Genomic DNA, 21,238 nt, shown 5'->3' with positions numbered 1-21,238 from the left:
TAAAGGCATTTCATAAGACCGGCTGAGCTTTGGCAGTTGTGGTCTGCTGGGGCATGTGTTGAAATTCCTGAACTGAAACCAATAGCTACCATAGAGAGGATTTGGGGGCTGTGCCATTTTGTTTGCCATCACTAAGATATGCACCCAGGGAGAAAAAAAACACATAATCTCTTTATTCTACATACTAAAATCTTTATTAGAGATCTCTCAGTTTAATTGTGAATTTTTTTTTTTTTTTGCTCTGAACATTAGTATTTCATTATGTAAATGTCTTGTGGTAGTGACTGATATAGAGTGGGCGATCTCAAAACTTTTCAATAGCTTTTTTTTTTTTTTTTTAGAGAGGTTTTTGTCACAGATTAGATTTGGGGTCCGCCTGCGCTTTAGGTGTGGACACAAAAGGACGGAGTGATACCTCTGATCAGAATAACTATCAAAAGACACTTTCTCGTTAGGTTAAGTCTCTGATGAATTTAACTAAATGAGACCAAACTTTTACTCGTTTTGCTCGGGGCTTCCCAGGAACCTCTCCTCTCGGCCCTCTGGAGGATCCCGGGCCTTAGTTTGGGCACCAGCCGTGCGGTTTAGGTAGGCTTGTTTTCTCAAACGATCTTCGCGGATCCGCCCAGGAAGTGGCAGACAGCTCAGGGGGAGCAGCGAGAGCCAGCAGCACCCACGACTTGTCACAACATTGTGAAATTAGTTTTGCTCTTTCTCGCCAGAAGTTTTAGTCTGTTCAAAGCTCGGTCGAGGGTATAAACCTCTCTGCCTCGGACTGAAAGGGGAAATTTGTCTTTTAACCACAGTTTTGCGGCTCACCCGTTAACATGGGGAGGAATGGCGGGGTTTTAACGTTTACCTAAATTCGCGTAACGTTAGCTAGCATCCTGCGATAAACTTAGTTTTTTAACCGACAGGATCAACAAGAAACTGTCTCTTTTTAATTGCGGAAGAAGGGGCTAACTTAACAGCACTTTTCTCTTGTCTTTGCATTTTTTTAAAATTATTTTTTGCCCTCTGGATTCTGTTATCATGACGGTAAGTTGTACTTTGATAGCATTTCTCCCCGACTCTGAAAACCTTGTCTCTTTTCTTCCTGAATTTATCTAAAATGAACTCTGGTCCAGTCCACAGTCAGTCTGTCTGTGTTGGCTAATACACTGTTTTATGTTGACTAACTGACTGCCTGTGTTTCCATACAAACTTGTAAGCACGTATGGGCAGCTTTGCTTGTAACTTTTAAGCGCTTTGAATTTTAAATATGTCTTTTTTTTGTTGGTTGCCTTTTGTGCTGTGTTTACGCCTCTGGCTGCGATTTCTAACTTTATGTTGCTGTAACAAAAGTGGAAAACCCATGCTGGTTTGCAGGTGCGTTTGAGTTTCGTTGTTTGCCAAGTGTTGTTTACAGTAACTTCAGTGGGAAGTGTCATTTAACCAGTTCTTGTCAGTTTTTACAGCCAGCGTTGGCCTCTACATGCTCCATGTTTGCACTTGCATCCGCACAGCCAAGAAACACAGAAATGTTACCAACCTATAGGCTAACCTGGAAATACTTCACTCACTAGACCTCTACAAATTAGTGTCTGCATTTAACTAAAGAGAAACAAATAAGCAGGAGGCTTGAACATAGCTTAAATAGACCCAAAGGACAAGGATAGGCTTACCAGGTAATGTTTTCTTAACGTGTTGGGTGTTAGAAACAGTGGCTTTTGTGTCAAACTGTCTGCACAAGTTGCCTCTCTCTCTGCCTTTCTCCCTGACCTTTCCACCAGGGTCACTGATCTTACAGCATGACAAGGAAAAGCACTGTTGGAATAGCATCTTGTTCATAGGGAATGCAATCTCCCCCTTTTTTTTCCCGTTTCTCCACCCTGTGCCTGCTCCCTGACCTTGCACATGGACTGGATAAGATAAATTTATGAGGAAGTTGAAAAAATATGTCATGGATACTGTTACCCACAGCTGCGGAAACTATGCCAGTCCTCCCAGATTAGTGGAGGAAGGAAAAGACAGAAGGAAAAAATAGTCACTGTTGACTGATTCTTTTAATCTCAACTTTCTTTCAACTTGCATCAATACCATGGAGCTGTCACCCTCTCAAACAAGCACTTCTCTTTTTTGATAAGTTTATCTGTAACATAGTAAAAAGGATGACGCATGCCTAACAATGTGAAAACTTAAAATTGCTTACTTAGTCTGACCAACAGCCAATGTAATCCAAAGCATTCATTGTATAACAAAACAAGAAAAGCAAGCAGTAACCAGTACATTTGGTATTATTACTTCATAATTAACAAATGATGCTTATCAAAAGTATGCTCAATTTTCTGCCGGTCAGCAGTGACTAATCGATTAATCAACAAGTCCTTCCTGTTTTTATACTTCTCCTGTCACTAATGCTATCCTCTGTAAACCTGCTGTTATATATGAACTGTATTGTGTATCTAAGTGCATACCATAATATGAACCCGGGATTTCTCTGATGTGTTTTAAAACAATATGATACAGCTAAGTCCACACAATAAAAGTTAAATGGCGCACAGGGCTTGTTAAATTAAACCCTCCTCAGAGATATACTCATAATAATGTGTTTGAGAACTGTGCACTTATTACATTATTCCCATTCCACAGTCCATCAGCAGTCTCTTGGCCTTATAATGTGTTGGTGCGAGGAAGAAAAACTAGCAGCGTGGATAAACTGTGGAGAAAACTTGGGTTATTGTGGCTTACATTAAGACCACAACTCTGGCGCCAGGAAGGGAAGAGATGGAGAGAGAGAAAGAGAGGGGGGAAAAGGCTGGATGAAGTTGAAAGAACAGACAGAAATAAAAATGACAGATGATGGATGGAGAAAGCAAGAGAAAGGACAGCTACAAAATTCAGGAGAGCAACGGGAATGAGAGTCCCGAGGGAGAAAGAAGAGGTATAAAAGTGAGGAATTTGCACAGTATTGACAGCGAGATAAGGGAGAGCACTGAGGAATGTGCTGTGGAAAAAGTTGACTAATCTTAATCCGGGATCATCTCATCTTGAGGTACCTAGCCCGTGTTTTCCTTTTCCTGTCATCCTGTCAAAACCAGAAACGCAAGAGGGCTTATTCTTTGAAATGGTGCTGGAGTAGTTAAAATGTTTTAATTAGCTTACCAGCCTGTTGGCACATACAGTTGACACACGCGAGCTGATTTCTCTGTGAATGAACAGTCTCGGGAGGGAGATGACCAGAGAGGAGGTAGTGTTACTCCTGACACTGTCCCCACTGTAAATCTATCTAGTTACAAATCTTTCCTCCCATCTCTGACGATGTGCTGCTCCAGTTCCTAATCTCTCTCTAGTCTCCCCTCCAACAGGCTTGCTGTCTCTGTCTCCCTTTCTGCTGTCTCTTCATGTGTCCTCATCTTACTCAGGCATATGTTTTTGTTTTTTTTTTTTGTGCGCTTCCTGTTACATTTCACACCTCTCATCTGGCTTTTTCTATCATCATCGCTTTATTAATGTTGAGTATATCTTTAAAAATAGAAGCGAATGAGACACTGTTGCTGGGTCATCTGTTTATTGCACAATCTTTTGAATGCCTGTTGTTGAGGGGATTGAAATATTGCAGTGTCTATTGAAGGCATTAAAATGGCAATTAGAGAGCAGCGTGTGACTCATTCCCTTCTGTTAGTTGATTTCCTGAGACTCATTTTGTTGTGTGTGAGTTCTTCCATTCTTTCATGTATTCTAATGCTACAGAAGCAACAGGCTGTTGAGGTAAAAGTTGTTTTGCTGAGATACTACGTAAAGCAGAATAGAGCTGTGAACACTGTTTCACTTAGGCTGTTCTTTTTGTAACATTTCCTTTCCAACGTTTGGACAAAGTTCAGTGAACATGAAACTGTTTTCTTTGCGTTGCAGCCCGACCTCCTTAACTTCAAGAAGGGGTGGATGTCCAAACTGGATGAAAATGGAGAGGTAAAAATCCTACACTGTTGCCTTGTACAGTTGAGCTGCGTATCTTTTTCCCATGTCCTTCTCCTCCATCGCCCCTTCCCTCCATCCCTTTTCCTTAATGAGAAAGGTTGTGTGTAAGGCGATAGCCACAGATTATCCTCGTTATCACAGTAATAGCTCGGTGGCTGGAGGCACAGCAGGTGTCCCATCACTTGCATGATATGCTTGACTGAACGAGCTTCTCGCTTCACGCATCACACAGGAGTTTTTTTTTTTCCCTCGCCCAACACTGTGCAGTTGCATGCAGCCTTCCTGTTGTATTGTCGACTTTGCTGCTGTTTATGCAGATCAGTTCTATTCTAAAGGTCATGTTTTTTATACATTGTTTTGTTAGCTGTTGTGATCAAATATTGTAATGGTTGTTTTTGGCTCATTTAGTGATGACCTGGTGACTTGTGTGTTTCTGTAGTGGAAGAAGCACTGGTTTGTTTTGACTGATGCTGGACTGAAGTACTACAGAGATTCGGTCGCAGAGGAGGTATATTCTTAATCACACACTTTCATTATAAACAGTGATCAGTGCACTCTCATTTCCTCAATGTATGTTTGTTGTTGTAACATAGTATTTGTCCAAAAGTCTCTGAATGCATAATAGTAATAGCAGTAATAAAATAATTTTAACTTGCTATTTTCACCCTCAGTTTTTCCTCTAAACAACACATCTATTCAAGCTTGACCTTGCTCTGAACATGAAGTGAAGCAGAAAAGTGAACTGTGTCTGTAGCCTGTGTATGAATGTGTGGTTGTGGGTTGTTTTTTTTTTTTTTTTGGTACAGAAAGATGACCTAGATGGGGAGATTGACCTAAAATCCTGTATGAAGGTGTCAGAGTTTGATGTGGAGAAGAACTATGGATTTCAGATACAGGTGAATATCTCTTTCACGGGTCAAGTTCTCATAGCTTGTGCCTCTGACTCAAGAGTATCTTCTTGATATCCATCCCTTCTACCCCAGCCTAACCACACCCGTTCTCCATTTCTACATTTTCTTGTTCTCCCATTATCATGACTCACATCTCTGCCAGTCTTTCCACCACCTGTCTTGTCTTCCTATACTTTTTACTCAATACCTTTGCTCTTCCTTTATCACTTCAATCTCATCCCCATTCTATCACATTTTTCTGTCTCTGTGTCTGTCCTTGACCTGTTTTTCTTTCCTCCGTCCTCCAGACGCGGGAGGCGGTGTTCACTCTTTCCGCGATGACGGCGGGGATAAGACGGAATTGGATTGAGGTTTTGAGGAAGAGTGTCCGACCCAGCAGCTCTCCAGACCTCACGCAGTGAGTTTTCACCAGTAGGAGAAATAGTCAAATGTAATAACAGGGATTTCGAGAGCCAAAGCATTGTTATCCCCTGAAATGTATAGTTAAAAGTTGGATATATTTCAGAATTTATTCCAGGAGTGTGCTTTTAAAAAGAGGCAAGGGCATCCTGTTCCCCTTGTTTATTTCACATCCAGGCTCCAATAGTAAACTATAATCTTTTCTCCAGACCTCACACACTGTTTACAGCGGTAAATATAACACATGCTCTTGTGATACTAACAGAAAGCTGCCTCAGGAGGTTGTACACCTACATCCCAAACGTTGTTGTGTCATTTGGATTTCATGGTTTTAATGTTTGTGGAGATGCTCACATTCTTTTAAAGGAATACTCCAACGTTTTTGGCAAAATACCGTTTTTCCGACTAAACCCAAACTGAGACAAGATGTTTGATACCATTTCCACCTCTGTACGTCCAGTGGTTTGGTTCCTATGGGTTGTGTTTCATGTTAGCTCTGCATAAAGGCTTGAAGTCTGTGGGAGTAGTTAAACTAGCTCTGTCAAAGTGAAAAAATTAATCATACAGCAACTCCAAAGCTGTCTTATTTACCCAATGTAGCATGTGTATTTGAAGTACATATCTTGGAATTAACAGAAAAACAAGACTTGTTTTAGCGGTTAATTTGTGATGGATTTTCCTATACATTAAGCAGTGCACGGATCACTGCAATAAATGGAGGGATATATTTGTTCAGCAGTTACAGTTCAACCATCTAACTTCTCGTAAAACGGCTCTCGTTTTTTTTTTTTTTTTTTTTTTTAAATCCCAAGATGTGTATTTCAAATACTCATCATGCATGCTAAGCTGAACCACTGAATGAACAGAGGTGAAAATGGTATCGAACATCTTGTCTTAGTCTGGGTAAGTCCAAGGAAGATAAAGAAGGATATTTTTCCCAAAGTATTGGAATAGTCCTTTAAAACAGAGTTAGCTCGGTGCTCCTGAGGCTGCTGCTCAGCCTCGGCTACACTCTGCCAGATAAGAGGCTCTGTTGCTCACATGCACCAGCAGCTTTGCCTTTAGAGAATTCCTGTAGCTGCATGCTTGGCCAGTCAAAGATTACTCAAAGTTTCATTAATTACCTGGAGGGTTACTGTACATTCTGCTTACATAGTGACTCACTTGCAGCCATGCCTTGATTGCTCATAGTGAGGCTGTGTATGCTGCAGCTTCACCCTCTACACCAAACTTGATGAATTTCTTGTTGATCAGCCAGGCGATGACTTGACTGCTTTATGTGAACAATGGAGAATGTAAGAGGCTATCAGGTAGTAACAGAAGAAATCACATATTGAGTAATTATTGACTAATCTCTCATTTTCTTCAGACTTCATGACAGCAGTAGTGACAAAGAAAACTCCCATGCCCGGTCCTTGTTGTCCTCCCGTCGCTCACCCTCACGTCACGGTGATGCCCAATCAGAAGTACCAGCTGCCGCGCCTCCCACTCAACGCAGGTTTGACTACGTTGAGCTCTCCCCGGTTCCTGCTGCGTCCAGCCAGCTCCCAGCCAGTCAGAGAGAAGCTGGGGAGGGGCAGGGTAGGGAGCACAGCCAATGGCAGGAGGACAGGAACAGAGATGCCACAACTAGCCAATGGGAGGCTGTGCTTTCCAGGAAGGGGCCAGGCTCGAACCAAAGGCTACGAATGGAGGACGAAATAGAGAAAAAGTGGGCCGAGATTGAAAAGATGCCATTAAAGGAGATGAGATCCCTGCCACCAATGGGATCACGGTCTTCCAGCCAGTCAGCCAATGAGGCGCTGCAGAGGGAGGTAGTGCGTGGAGATGATTTTCCAATTTGCAAAGTTCAAGAAATAAATTGCAAATTAACTCTTCATCTGTCCAGATGAAGTAAACCTTTCCTGTTTTCTGCCTTTTAACACTCAAGTCACTTTTCTTCTGACATGCTTCTTGCTTTTCAGCAATGTTTTTCCAACTAAAATATTTGAGTGGTGGATGATAGCGGTACCTGCCCACCTGAACAACACAATTAAGAAAGATTAAATATTGGCTTAAATGAGATTTACATAGTGGAAGTGGAAATATTGCTGAAACTCCTTTTTCTTTGTGCGTTGTTGTGTGCATCTGTGGTTTGTGCTTGTGTCTGCAATCTCTGAAAGTGCTCCTTTTGTAAGGCATGCTGGCATTGGGACAATGAAACTGATTCACTGAATTGACTATAATCTTCATTTAGTTTACTCTGTTATGAACTCAATTCGTCTAAATGAATTGCTCCTGTTGTTGGTTAAGCTCAGAATAATCCCTCACCAGTTGGCCATCCAAGGGCCCTCTGTTTCCTCATATCCTTATCCTCCTTACTGCTCATACATCGCACTGCCAGCATCAGTACGTGTGCTATCACATTTAGCATCCGATTTATTATGTTTTGTTGCTCTTCCCTGTTTCTCAGTGAGCTTTACCTCTTTCTCTCTCCCTTTCTCAGGTGGCGTCACTGAGGCAACAACTAGAGCAACTGCAAGTAGGAGGGGGAGGGAGAGTGGGGGTGGGTGGTGTAGGGGGAGGCTGTGGCCCTGCGGCCACCTGCAGCCGCAGCCTGGCGGCCATGGAGCGTGCTCACCGGCAGGTGCTGGAAGAGCTGCAGAAGCAGCATGACCGGCACACCAGGGAGCTGGAGTCGGAGAGAGACAGGCTGCTGCAGGAGGAGACCCAGGCCACTGCACAAGGTCAGCAGGACAGCACACAGTAGTATTAAATTAATCCTCCACAGGGATTTGTGGACAATATGTCATTTGCCACACATTTTGGAAGAATGTGACATTCTGAACAGATACTGAATGTTACACCCCTTTTTCACTGACCTAAAATTCCACCGCCATCCAAGAGTTGAGCTGGGTGTAAACGGCTTAACCCGCATTTTAGTAATGCACTCCAAACCCTGAAACAGCCTCTGGTAATTATCTGCTGCTACTCTGATTGGCAAAGGTAAAATCAGGTGACCTGCATAGGCACAGTGATACAGGCTATGATCTACAATTTACATCGTAGTCCTAATCTCAGTGTAACTTTAACCTAACTGAAATGATATATTACCAATAAATTACCATCTTTTGAATTAGACTTGGACTTGGACACTACGCTCATAGTGTAATTGTCAGTAGAGAGCACTGGGGTAGAATGTTGGAGAAAACATTTGAGTTGGAAGATTAGACTAGTTAACCTCAAACTGAAACATACTGTCTATCATCATGTTGTCTATCAAAGATATAGTGATATTTTATTTTGTCCAAATCTCCCAGCCCTAACTGAGGGGTAGTGAGTAGGTGTGAGCCAATTTGATGCAGATGTAATCATCAGTCAAATCTTCATACTGACCTTTGTTCTGTTGATCTGTTTGTAGCTGCATTTGGCAATGTTGCAAAATGTTTTGATTATTTACCCCTCACTGGCTTTAAAGTGTACTTAATGACCGGTTACATAAAGACATGGCCAGTTAGTTGATGTTGCTTGTGTGTTTGTTTTAGTGATGGAGGCTTTGAAGAAGGCCCACAAGGAGGAGCTGGAGAGGGAGGTGGAGAAAGCCAAGAGGCTAAGCGGTGGAGTGATGGATTTACAGACTCTGCAGGCCCAACAACAGTAAGTATCATCAGTTCAGTCTTTTCTAGTGTGGTAGAGTAACACACAGGCCATCTAGATCGTTGTGGGGACGGGAAACAGTCTCTTTATATCTGTTAGCTCAGCAGAGTTTTTGCCACTCAGTGCTTTACTGCTGACACCAGAGGCAGCCAGCTATCAAAAGTTGACATCATGATGAACCAAAATATAGGACAGATGTTTAGATTTCCTGACATTGCACTATGTAAGAACAGAAAAGAACTACTGAAAGGCTTGCAGCATTTTAAGAGTGCAGTTCTTAATCTACCTGATCTTGCCCTGCAAATGCCAGCACCTTTCAAACTACCATGGCAGTGCACAGGCCCCTCACCGTTTGACAGATGTTTAGATTCGTTTCAGTGACAGTCTAAACATACATGTGGTTTGGATGGGAATTGATGAGTGGAGAACAAGTGTGAGCTGTGTGCCTTGGTAGAGCGTGTATGAGGATGACGAATGCATCGGTGTGCGAATAATCATTGTCTTAAAGCTCTCCTCCATTTTTACTCTTCTTCACTAAAGGTTGAGTAACACACGTAACTTCTCTGAAGTGAACAAGATCGACTGTCATTTGAAAGACACCTTGAAACATGTTGACCTCGACCTTTTCCCCCAAATAAAAGAACAGGCCTTAAAATAAAATAAAAATAACAGCGTTTGGTTTCTGTCTTTTGAAAGTGAGGGATTTTTCATTTTCATTTTTTCTGTATTCCTGTCCTGGGATGTGTGTAACAACTGATTTCACTGATGGTTTAATGAAAGTTTTCTACCAGACTACACAATAAATCTAAATTGAGAACAGTCATAACTGAGCATATTTTGATCTGTAAGAACAAAAGTAGTTGCTTAAAAAAAAAAAAAAAAAGTTCATGTGGATATAAAAGCCATTTGAAATGCTTTATCTAATATTCCAATGACCAGATCTTACTTAAAATGCAGCAGATGCTATTTTACTGTGCTTGCCTGAGTGGCTGCGTTATTATGAATTCTCAGGCATTCTCTGCAAGATGCATCCAGAAGTGCTGTGATGGGTCAGAAAAAAAACCAAGCATAATCCTGAATTTAACCACATGAGCACGTATTGCCCAGAACTCTTGATTGTGAGTGACCACCCACAAACGACAGTAGCAGGTTAAAAAACAACAATAGTTTATCTGACTAGTATTTCCTTGATGACTAGCAAGAGCAGATTTAATTTTCTAGCCAAGTAGTTGTGCTCATCCCTACACCTTTCCCAGGTAAAACTTTTTAAAATGAGGGCATGCCGCTCCATGTACTCTGATAATTATTAGCAGAATTTCCAGTTCATGTTGCCTCAAAATACTGTTTGAAGCACAGTCCTGCACATACTAGTATTGGTAATTGTTGTGAATAGCGTTCTTCTGCTTCTAAGTGGCAGTAGTTGGCCATTAGTTGTTTCTTATGAAAAGAAAAGTGAATTTTGAGACAATCCAAAATTCCTTGTCTGAGCCAGGCCATTACCGCAGAGGCCAGTGGCTCTTATTAGGCACTTTAGGAATGTTGAAGAATTTGGTCATGGATTAGTTTTCCTTTGTCAGCTTCCTAAGACCTTTCACACGGCGCTGTCTCTGTCGCGGCCACTGGAACCTACATTTCAGACTCGATCTGTTGTAACCAGCTCTGTGTGCTCTGCTGTCTTATTTTTGTGGTCACTGGTCGAGAGAAAAGTCCTCTTTTAACCACAGTAGGAAATATTTGCCTCATCGAAGCACAAAAATAGAGTCTCTTGCGTGCTTTCTCTTTTGCAGCGTGCTGCTGGTGTTTAGCAACGTAAGCAGGAATCACACACACACCCACTGCATTAGAAGTACTTTTTGCAAAGGAGAATGAAGGACTATTTTGACTATTTTGAATTTGACTGTCTGTGCATATTTTATAAGCAAAGGTCATTCTGATCAGTGCTGTGACATCATTGAAATATCTTGCATTTAAGCCTGTATTTGGTTTCTTTGAAATGTGAATATTTGATGTTCCTAGTTTTCTATAAATTGTTTTGAAATATGAATTTACTGCTTTGGCATATTTTTGCTTTGCCAAGCAGTAGACTGGACAGCAGATGCAGTATGGTAGAGAGAGTAGACGATGTGACACAGGTCACAGTTTGGATTTTAACCTACATTGCAACTGTTTTGTCTGCAGTTTAAACCACATGAGTATTCATACTGCTTCATGTCATGATGCCTTTTCCTCAGGGCAGAAACACAGACACTACAGAGAGAGCTGGCTGGTTTGTCTGAGCGCTACTCTCAGAAGTGTCTGGAGCTGAACCGAGCCGAGCAGAGCAACGCTGACAGGGAGAGGGAGCTCAGCCGCAAGGAGAGAGACATGGAGCAGCTGAGGAAGGAGAACCAGGTGAGTTTCTTACAAAAGTCACTACTTCTGCTTGTTTGTCTTCAAACACAAAGTGGTCTAAGGAGTATTTGATTTGTTGAAACAAACGCTGAAATTTCATGGGAATCAACCACCGGTTGTGATGCACTGTCTGGGAGTTTATCCCAACTCATCATTAGATATCTTCCTCTTCAGGACCTTCAGGCTCGGTTGGTGGAGGAGATCAGCCGCATCCGCTCTACCATTGCAGGTCAAGGGTCAGAGGGCATCTCCAATGACAACAGAGACAGGACATCCTGTGAACTAGAGGTAGGTCAGTGAAAGAGAAAAAGGAATTGTAATCTGTCCAGCCTGTCCAACCACACTGCTTTAACTATAGCATAATAAAAAGAGTAATAGATTGAACAAACTCCCACAAGATCTCAGATATGCTCCAACTCTGGCCTCTTTGAAAACCAAACTCAAAAAGCTGATGTTCTGTACTCCTCATCAACTACAATCTCTCTCTAATCTCTAATCATTCTGTATTATCTTATTTTTTAGATTCTATGTATGCTCTTGAGATGCTTTTTTTTTTTTTTTTTTTAATCAATTTTTAATTTTTATTCTGTTTCTCTATGCCTTGTTAAGCTAAAGGCATTGCACCTGTAGTGTCTTTGCTGCCTTCACTTGTACAGTTTTATGCACTTGAACCTGAACTGACATCAGGCTGCACGGTATATCCATATATTCATATATTTCATATTCATATACTGTGCATCAGCTTATGAACTTTGGTATGGAAGCGTTGTGTACTTCACCCTCTTCTCAGAGGTCTGCCCTCTAGTGGGCTTCATGCCTGCTGGTATGGAAACATGCCTGTGGTTTTCTTCATACAAATAGCCTCTGAAGAACAGAGCCAGTGGTTGTCAAGGCTTGCAGTGTGGCTTAGAAGTCTCACTGAGTTATTAGTAGCATGTACTGTAATATAGTTGTAAATTCACAAAAAGAATGTCAGAATGTCATCTTGAATTTCACTCTCTGCTTGCAAAACTGCATTTGACTTGAAAGCCGTGGATGTGAATTGATTGCAGAGAAGAGCCTGCTGTGTTTGTGTATAATGAAGCACCAGAACAAAATTACAGTCACATCCTAAGTGGACAAAAGGCTGATTTTGTCCAGTTGCCTTTGTGTCCCAGATGTTAATTATATGGATTTAGTTTAATTACATGGAAGCTGAAATAGATGCATTTTATTTTGGCAGCAAATGATGACTATTCTGTATTTCTCCCAGGTTCTTCTCAGGGTGAAAGAAAACGAGGTGGAGTACTTACACAAGGAGATCAGTTGTCTACGGAATGAACTGCAGTTTCTCAACATGGTACTGTGTGTGTGTGTGTGTGTGTCTATTCATCTGTTTCTGCAAGAATATGTGTTTTTCCCCGATACCATTAGATAAATTACTTGGAATGTTAATCCTTACATCTCTGAGCAGGTTCTCCTTAGATCTCCTCAGATCTTTATATCCTGGAGGCTCTCGGAAAAACGCGGTCTAACAAATTCCCAGGATTTTCTGGCTTATTGTCAAAACACTGAAATAATCAAGGTTAAGTGCATTAGCGCGGTAATCCGCGCATAAACATTGGGATAAATCTGTATCCTCTGTGCTTATTTGTGCTTTTTGTTAGTTGTACTTGTCCTTGCAGCAGTGTTATAATAGAGGAGAAAACCTTGTGAAGCTTGGTGGCAGAAGGCATCATTTGATTCAGTGTGCTACAAACAAATATTCAAGAAGCTGAATGGTTTTGAAGCCTTTCAGTGGATGGTAGAATGCTTAAATATTTGCATGAACCTTGCTGCTCAAATCACCGGCTGAGAAGTGAAACCCCTGCGCACAGGCCATCTTCATCCTTTGTCCCCTCTTAAAAGAGAAATCCAACCTGAATAACTTTGCTACTGTTTAAAAACAAACACCTGCCAGCAATGTATTGTACATTTCTGGCCACATTTTGTGTTGGGTGTATTTTTCTTATTCTCATGTCTAAACATTGATAATGTGATGTCATGTTGAAAACTTTCCAATGCAGCTACACTAGTGTTTAGTAGCAGAACCATTTTCAGTGATCTCCCTGTAAAACACCAACAGTAAACATCAGATTTTGGTGACTGTCCCCCAGAATCAAAGAGCAAGAGATTGTTTTTTGACTCACCGTTTTTGCACCAATGTAGAATCACAGAATGATGGAGGAAATCAAGCATTAAAGAGGCACAGATACCAGCGGGAGTGCTGTGCGGCTGACATGCTGTGTTTTGAGTGACGAATGGCACTCTGAAAAAACTCTGAAAAAACTAAGCTGGACCAAAACTTTGCTCAGAAGTGAAAAAGGTCTGCACACAAAACAGTTCCCTTAAAGACCATGTAGACCTAAAATATTCAAGTAATTCTGCATGGGAGCTGTGTGATGCGCGGATCTTTTTTCTTCTTGATTTTTTAGTCACTGGAAAATCTCACTCTCTTGCTATTACTATGATATCACCATCACTGTTTAGGCTTCCAAAAGTCATTCTGTGAAACATAAGAAATCATGAGATGAATTAGAAGTACACAAGGCACGGAAAGTGGGTACACCACGTGAAGTAAAATACAACACTTAATGGCAAAATAACTCCTAGAATGTATTGAACAGCACAGAACAGCACTGATGACACACTTTATTAAACCCCTGTGCTCCACATCCTCTGGCAGGAGAAACGCCTGGCGTGCGAGCGATATAAGGAGATGCACGAGGAGCTGAGTGGGATGAAGGGCCGGAGCGAGCGGGAGATCCAGAGTCTGAAGGAGCACCTGAGGCTCGCCATGGCCGCTCTGCAGGAGGGACAGACGCTGGGCAACAGCCTGGACCACTGAGACCAGACGGACACGGGGACAGGTAGGAGTGTGGAGGGAGGCGCGAGGGGAGAGACAGATTCAGGGCAGCCGCCAAGAGCACTGAGACCAGATACAGGTGCTGCTGCTCAGATAGAAACAAGTCTGCAGCAGGAGGCAGAGATGGATGGATACATGGACAGATAGCAGAGAAATAAGCCTTTATCTAAAGAGAACCAGCTACTACTGCGAAAAAACAGACAGACACTTTGATTTTGTCCTGGTTGGCTTGTCCCTTTTTTCAGCTTTGCACTTAGTGGATCAGACAGATGTTAATGCCATGTCCAATTTACTGTAAATATGAGCTAGCAACTGGGAATAAATATTAATGTCAGCCTCCCAGTAAGTGGTACATGTGGGATTTTTTTTTTTTTTTTTTTTTTTTTTTTTTTTTTGTAGGCGCCCACTTAGAGTGTCAACACAAGCAGCAAACACAGCAGAAAATCTGCCGATGTTGGGAGATACGAAAAACCTTAAGTTGCAGTTATGCAGTCAACTACTTATAAAATATTAAGCAATATCTGCTGCAGTCGTGGTTTACTTCAGATTGATAATTAAAAACTATTTCATGTGGTCATTCCAAAAAATAAAACATGCTCTTGGCTGTAGTGAGGAAATGTCAGTATAATCTTCCACTTTTTCTGATATGGTGTCAATGGATCATGAAGGAAAGAAAAATATAGGATTACATGGGAGAGGCTTATGAGAAAGTCATGGAAAGCAGGAGAAATCAATTCAATGCGGTGTGATTGAGACAATGAAATGTTAGTGCACATGTGAGAAAATGAACATATAGAAAAGCATTATATTGTAATGAATTATGTGTTTTATTCGGTGTCACTGCTTGGTTAACAGACAATTGTATGTTTGCTCCCTTGTGCAGTGTTATTTGTTGTAATTGAAATGTGTAATATTATCTTTTTTGTTGTTCATTACATTTGCAGTACCCATATTATTATTTATATTTTTGTTTGTTTGTTTGTTTTCCAGCTGTATCTGTGCTGTGGTGACTGAAACAAATGAGGATCCAGTAAAGTAAGAAGACAAGAAAGAGAAGATTGTGGGACTGGGATTATTGGACAAACTGGCCATTTGGGAACCAAGATAGTGCCTTAGCTTTCAATCACTCTGCCAATGAGCAGCATAGAGTAGCTATTAGCTGATCAGTTTTACTACACTGGGCCGCGCATGAGAGATGAATCTGCACTTTTTACATTTTTAACTTTTTACTTTGTGTGTGTGTGTGTGTGTGTGTGTGTGTGTGTGTGTGTGTGTGTGTGTGTGTGTGTGTGTGTGTGTGTGTGTGTGTGTGTGTGTGTGTGTGTGTGTGTGTGTGTGTGTGTGTAAGAGAGAGAAAGAAAGAAAGCATGTGAGTGCACATTTGGTCTGAAAACTGGAATATTTGTTCAAACACACTTTTGTATTATCAGGTGTTGTAGATAAAGAGAGCATAACATGGATCTTCAACAGCCTGTACCGTATTTGTCTGCTTTTTGTTTGCATGAGCTGCTCCTGTTTTTGCTTGTGTCTCCTGCCCGGGTGGGACAGCGGCAGCGAACGCACCGTTACAGAAGCAGAGCTACTGTCATCTCAGTTTACCATTGTGTACGGCCTCGAGTCATGTTTACCCTGTGAAAATAGCATGTTGTTTCTTCAGAAATGGGGATCTCAATCAGTGGCTGTAATTATTATTATTAGCGTATTTTTTACCCTGAAATGTTTGCGCTATGTTTAATATCTTCTCTGTGAATATGAAATACTGTATCCAGATTTAATTGGGAACAATACAGGACAAGATGGTGAAAGGTTCAGATTCTTGCGGAGCTGAACCTGAAGTTGATCCATGATTGTATATAAAGAAATTTAGTATCAACTTCATGGAGATGCTCCTTAAAGCTGTTGAATGAATGTTGTCTCACCTTTAAGAGTTTTTAATTTTTAAACCATAGCTCAGCACCCAGACCTCTACTGAAACTGACGTCTGGGTGTCAGCAGTCTCCCCTAAACATGATGTGGCATTTCTGTGCCACCCACCACAACAAATGACTTGTTTTGCATTAATGAGCCAATTTTTTTATACAGCATGTATTGTGATACAACCATAAACTTCTACCTGTCTTTTGACAGTGTTTTCATATTTAATGTACCATAGAGCATGTGACACCTTTGTAAATTATCCACCGTTTTGCAATCAATAAAATAAGGTTAATAGAAACACCTCTGAATGTCTGGCATGATGCAGGACAGTCATCTGCATATTTAACACACAAGGACCAGGGTGTCTGAAACTCCTCAAAGTCTTCAAATGTGTTAAATTCAGTTTCATAAATATTTCTCCCCTTGACAATTCACAGTGAGTCAAGCATCAGTCAGTGTCTGTGATGTCTTAATACTTACCGACCAGAAGACGTAAAAGGCATTACAATAGATTCCCAAGTACATACATTCCTAAAATACAAACATTCCTCCTTAAAATGCAGAACAAAGAAACAAACAATACTTAAAACATGACGTTAGGAAGGTGGGTAAATGCTGCAGAAAGTCCAGGTGGCACCGTCTTTCCTGGTTTCCATTTGAAGTCCTCACTGTTATTAATTTTGTTGCCTTTGTAAAAGTTGGGAATGTCACTGAGCTGTTGTGACTTCCCTATTATTTTGGAAGACATACTATTTTCTGCAGCTTATTCTTACTCTTAATTCAAAGTCCTACATAATGTTAAAAGATAAAATACTTTCAGCGAGGTTCTTACTGTCTGCAAATTATTTTGGTTCACCCCAAAGTTATTGGGCTTGAGGAATAAATGAGTGCCTTGTGAGCATTTGAAGAAAAATCACTGTTTGCCTTAAAAGAGACTGCTGATCAGCCAAGTACTTAAAATAATCAGCTCTCACAATCCCCTGCCCACTGATCATAAAAAGCTGCACTGAGTCTGTTGTTTTGGTATGAGCTCATCAGACGCCAAGGGTGGAGGGCCAGGACTTGTAGAGAGAAATCATTTTACTTGCCTTCTCCAAGTTTGTGAGGAAAAGTGCTTCATTTTTCTTAATAAAGGTTTAGATTTATTACACTGCCATATCAAGTTACCTAACCTCAAGGAAACTAATTATAACAGCTCAGACAACAATCTAATAATCGACCGTATTGTCATCTAAATCACACATCAATGCACAAACATATAGTCTCTTATTTGAATAAGAAAAGATGTTTTTGTCCAAAAGTACGTCTTTAATTTCGTTAATTTTGTCTTAACGTTAAACAGCATTAAATTAAACGGATCCCTGTGGACTCCCTCATCCTGTGTTTTAACAGCTTCGCCTGTAGGTGGCAGCACCATCCCTGTTAGCAACATTAACCTACGGTATAATCACCACCGAAGAAGACTAAACGACAACTGTCATGGCGTCCACGGCGGCGACCCGAGCGGCGGTTGGCGCTAGCAAAGTTGTTAAACCGATTTTCAGCCGGGACCTGGACGAGGCCAAGCGCAGGGTCCGGGAGCTGTACCGGGCCTGGTACCGAGAGGTCCCCAACTCAGGTCTGTGAGCTTCCGGCCGCTCCTAAACACAGACAGACGGCAGGAAGACTGTCAAGGTCGCGTCTGCCCTGCTAGCACAGCGGCTAGATAGCGACGGCTGTGCTCAATGATGTGTGCTAGCTAATGTTACAGAGCTAATGATGTTCGTAGTTTCTTATTGTTTGTGACAGTGACAGTGACATTAATATTGTCACTTCACTGTGCGCATGACTTAGGTTGCTACCTATTTAACAAACCATACAATGCTCTGCGTCGTTTTAATATGGGCTTCGCCTTTACCTGGAACTGGCATGGCACACAGCTGGAAGGTTTTACACCGGCTGCTGAGAAAATTTGGACAAAGCAGGAAAAAATAGCTACACTTCCAGGACGGACATACACAGAGACAAGACGAGAGTGCTCATGTCGGCCAACCAGCAATACAGAATGACACTGTAGTGATATGATAAGAGGCTAGCCGCAGGGATCGTGTCATAACTAAAGGCAGATGATGCAGTTTGAAATAGGACACCAGTTTGTTTACTAAGGATGAGGCTGAGGAAAGATAAAATAAATAAATAATAAAAAAAAAATCCCTCAGGTTTATGCCAACTATTAACTCGAGACTATTAACTCATAGAATTAATGGAGCACGTTTAAATCCCTGTCTTGAATCTAATGTTTGATGTCAAATGTGCCTAAAAACATAAACAGTGGAGGGAAGTGCTCTTATGTTTTGAGTTATGATGGGGTAAAAGGAAGTTTTCTAAGTTCTGTTCTTTTGAGAATTGAGTGCCCTTCATCATTTTTTTTTACCACATCATAACCAGATGAGCCGTCATTTGAAATCGCATGTTCTGCCTAAGAATTGTCTGCCTGTTTTTCAACACAGCAATACACTGTTCTAGTCATACTATCATTTGCATCCAGATTACTAATCTTAACCAAAGATGTAGTGATATTTGACTTTCACTGAATTGCTTACTCTGACTCAGTGTAGTGGTCTAATGTATAACACAAATTTTGTGACCAGTTTTCATGAATCAAGGTGCTGGAAACACACAGTGACATCGTCTTGCATGTGTCTGTCCTCCCAGTGGCGACTTTCCAGCTGGATATCACAACCCGTCAGGGCAGGGACAAAGTGAGGGAGATGTTCGACAAAAACAAGCACGTCACCGACCCCCGTGTGATCGACATGCTTGTGATTAAGGTGAGCCGTGAGTCACACGTGCTGTTACCGTGTTCACCAGTTGAACCAGCTGCTGGTTCCACACAAACGCCAGCTGTGTGAGAGTGGTGCTTTTGTCATTTACAAGAGAAGTAAAAGAAAAACTGATTGGCCACTCAGTTGGTCCAAACAAACTCCCAGGTTTTGTGGATGGAATGATCTATTTGGGTTAGGTGTACTGTCTATTCATGCTGTAATTGTACAGCCTTATATGTACATCACATGTAATGAAAGCTTCCCCCTTTATATGTTAATTTTCCAGGGGAAAATGGAGCTCCAAGAAACGATCCATGTCTGGAAGCAGAAGACTCACATCATGCGCTATTTCCATGAGACGGAGACACCTCGTCCTACTGACTTTCTGTCTAAATTTTACAGCGGCCATGACCCATGAACTCTGTTCCCTGACCCCTGATGCTTCTCTGCTGTTGCCCAGTGTGGCACATGTTCCCCTGAACTGTAAATACACTTACTACTCTCAGAACCCTGAAGTTGTGCCTCGTGATCATTTATTCTAACTACAATCTTTTTATTGGGGTTACTTCGGGATTGGCGTGGTTTGCCTTGAAGGAATATTTTATGTACTTGCAAATATAGGCTTACTCACACCCAGTGTATAGTTAATATGTTGTTACAGTTTGCTGTGTGATTTTAGCTGACTGGTATTTCCACATCATCTCTTGTGACGACATCATAGGCACATAATGTAGAAAGAGAATAGTGTCTTTCTCTACCAAAACCACACATGGTTTTAAACAAGTCTAATTTATGGAACACAAGTGACATCAACTTGCATCAAATACCAACGACCATGCGCTGAATGTTTGCACTTGTTAGTGTTTTTTATTAAGACTTTACAGTGCATGCAAATACAGTACAAGATCACCAGTTGGGACAAGCACTGTCTCTTCTGTGGTGGGTCAAACAGTTAAAACTCTGTATACAAGGCAGGTAGAGGTGACTGAAGAATGCAGCATAGGGACGTCCAGGAAGGCATAGCTGAGTGAAAAATCCTTGATTTGTCTATTCCGAGGCTCGTAGATTCATCCAAGTGTTTTTGTTTTTTGTTTTTAAGGTGATCTGTGGAGGCAAAACAAACCAAGGGTGAGCGGTGACTCTTCATTGTGATTATTACTGCTTAGTAATGTTTTAGTTCAGTAGCTTAATTATCTTTTAAAAAAAATCTTAACCCTAACTCTAAAGTAAGTTTCACATCCGTTGCAAAATTCACTTAAGGAGGGATACTAGGTTGCTATCTGGAAATCTAGACCCCCCTCCCACCCACCAAAGTGCATCTAATTTAGTGTTGGAAGGGCCCTTTCTTGCTTGGCCCCTCTTCAAAGTAGGCCTTCTGATCCCTCTGTCTAGTGACACTGAATTATCATAATCCTCTCATTCCACACACATGATCCAAAATGGGCCCACATGAAACCAAGCCACTGATACCTGATTACCAGAGAGCATGCAGACCCTTCAGTCATCATCGTCATCATCCTCAGGGACGAAGATGTCATGCTCCTCCAGCAGTGCTGCAAAATTCTTGCTGATCTGAGTCCCCACATACAAGAAGGGCACCACTACCAGCATAATCCGGATTGGGCCGAAGGAGGTCTGCTCCCCAGTGCCACAGCCCCCCACCATAGAAACAACTAAGTTAGTGAATGTAAATTTAAAAAAAATATATATTCACGGCTGTGTTGTATATCAGTTAAAATGCTTGAACTAAAGCTGTGATGAAGATTAATCTATACTGCAGACCTGGAGGAACTGGCGCAGATCAGTCGCAGTCTAAGTAATAGATGAGATGGTAAACACACCCTCCCTCCCTCCCTCTCTCCCCCTCTCTCTCTCTCTCTGTGAGAGGTGCTGCATGTCTTTCACTGCCTGCCAGCCGCTCCTCTGAGGAGACTAACCTAAACCAGTAACTCCTCCCCTCCTCTCCTGTGAGGCGCATTTCATAACCAACCTGAACTCACTCCACTAGTCTTGTTAGACCGCACAATTTCGGCACTCACCTTCTTGGGTTTTGGCAGAATGGCTCCGGACGTCGTGGACACGGCCGTCCGGCACGGCGTCACGGCCGTCCCTGTCCCGTTAGATGAGCTCAGCTGAGAAACGCGAGCATTTCTAAACAGCGACAGCCTGGCCAGCCGACCGAGGGGCGACGCCATGATCCTGGGTTTGGATGCGGCAGCAATGCGGAAAACTGAGATAAATTTGGATCCGTAAGCAGCCCAGCAGCGCCACCCTGCGCCGCACTCAGCGCTGTGTTAACCCGCACTAGTACCAGGCTGTTCATGTGCACTGTTTAA

At 41.8% G+C, this 21,238-nt stretch overlaps 3 protein-coding genes across 4 annotated transcripts; 2 read left to right on the top strand and 1 right to left on the bottom strand.

Annotated features, from left to right (window-relative positions):
• The first annotated feature begins 631 nt into the window (after positions 1-631).
• On the top strand, positions 632-15,911 carry triobpb (TRIO and F-actin binding protein b). Its single transcript, XM_030058815.1, has 13 exons — positions 632-1,038; positions 3,895-3,951; positions 4,400-4,468; positions 4,767-4,856; positions 5,159-5,268; positions 6,640-7,084; positions 7,756-7,996; positions 8,795-8,906; positions 11,138-11,297; positions 11,472-11,585; positions 12,550-12,636; positions 14,002-14,185; positions 15,172-15,911. Exons 1-12 carry the CDS (start codon positions 1,033-1,035, stop codon positions 14,161-14,163), a joined length of 1,653 nt encoding a protein of 550 aa, XP_029914675.1. The 5' UTR covers positions 632-1,032; the 3' UTR covers positions 14,164-14,185; positions 15,172-15,911.
• Positions 15,912-17,544: 1,633 nt separating this feature from the next.
• On the top strand, positions 17,545-19,417 carry ndufa6 (NADH:ubiquinone oxidoreductase subunit A6). Its single transcript, XM_030058577.1, has 3 exons — positions 17,545-17,716; positions 18,793-18,908; positions 19,189-19,417. The coding sequence occupies exons 1-3, from the start codon at positions 17,578-17,580 to the stop codon at positions 19,318-19,320; spliced, it is 387 nt and encodes a 128-aa protein (XP_029914437.1). The 5' UTR covers positions 17,545-17,577; the 3' UTR covers positions 19,321-19,417.
• A 323-nt stretch (positions 19,418-19,740) lies between these two features.
• On the bottom strand, positions 19,741-21,183 carry smdt1a (single-pass membrane protein with aspartate-rich tail 1a). Of its 2 annotated transcripts, none has more exons than XM_030058579.1 (3): positions 20,942-21,183; positions 20,381-20,537; positions 19,741-20,006 (listed from the first exon to the last, which is right to left on the bottom strand). In XM_030058579.1, the coding sequence occupies exons 1-2, from the start codon at positions 21,095-21,097 to the stop codon at positions 20,400-20,402; spliced, it is 294 nt and encodes a 97-aa protein (XP_029914439.1). In that variant the 5' UTR covers positions 21,098-21,183; the 3' UTR covers positions 19,741-20,006; positions 20,381-20,399. The 2 variants fall into 2 exon arrangements, with proteins under 2 accessions (XP_029914439.1, XP_029914438.1); XM_030058578.1 differs by having other exon boundaries at positions 20,373-20,537; positions 20,942-21,175.
• Between the last annotated feature and the right edge of the window lie 55 nt (positions 21,184-21,238).

Source organism: Myripristis murdjan, chromosome 8, assembly GCF_902150065.1.
Source record: "Myripristis murdjan chromosome 8, fMyrMur1.1, whole genome shotgun sequence".
In the NCBI taxonomy this organism is placed as follows: domain Eukaryota; kingdom Metazoa; phylum Chordata; class Actinopteri; order Holocentriformes; family Holocentridae; genus Myripristis; species Myripristis murdjan.
The sequence above is the reverse complement of the archived record's forward strand: the minus strand, read 5'-3'. Positions and strand labels throughout refer to the sequence as shown.

What these genes read in the sequence shown, in the direction of transcription:
- triobpb (XM_030058815.1), top strand. An exon ending in ACTCTGCAGGCCCAACAACA is followed by an intron (nt 8,907 to 11,137) that starts GTAAGTATCATC and finishes CCTTTTCCTCAG; the next exon opens with GGCAGAAACACAGACACTAC. An exon ending in AGCTGAGGAAGGAGAACCAG is followed by an intron (nt 11,298 to 11,471) that starts GTGAGTTTCTTA and finishes CTTCCTCTTCAG; the next exon opens with GACCTTCAGGCTCGGTTGGT.
- ndufa6 (XM_030058577.1), top strand. Translation starts at nt 17,578, where the DNA reads ATGGCGTCCACGGCGGCGACCCGAGCGGCGGTTGGCGCTAGCAAAGTT. An exon ending in CCGAGAGGTCCCCAACTCAG is followed by an intron (nt 17,717 to 18,792) that starts GTCTGTGAGCTT and finishes CTGTCCTCCCAG; the next exon opens with TGGCGACTTTCCAGCTGGAT. An exon ending in TCGACATGCTTGTGATTAAG is followed by an intron (nt 18,909 to 19,188) that starts GTGAGCCGTGAG and finishes TTAATTTTCCAG; the next exon opens with GGGAAAATGGAGCTCCAAGA.
- smdt1a (XM_030058579.1), bottom strand. Translation starts at nt 21,097, where the DNA reads ATGGCGTCGCCCCTCGGTCGGCTGGCCAGGCTGTCGCTGTTTAGAAAT. An exon ending in TTCTGCCAAAACCCAAGAAG is followed by an intron (nt 20,538 to 20,941) that starts GTGAGTGCCGAA and finishes ACTGGGGAGCAG; the next exon opens with ACCTCCTTCGGCCCAATCCG.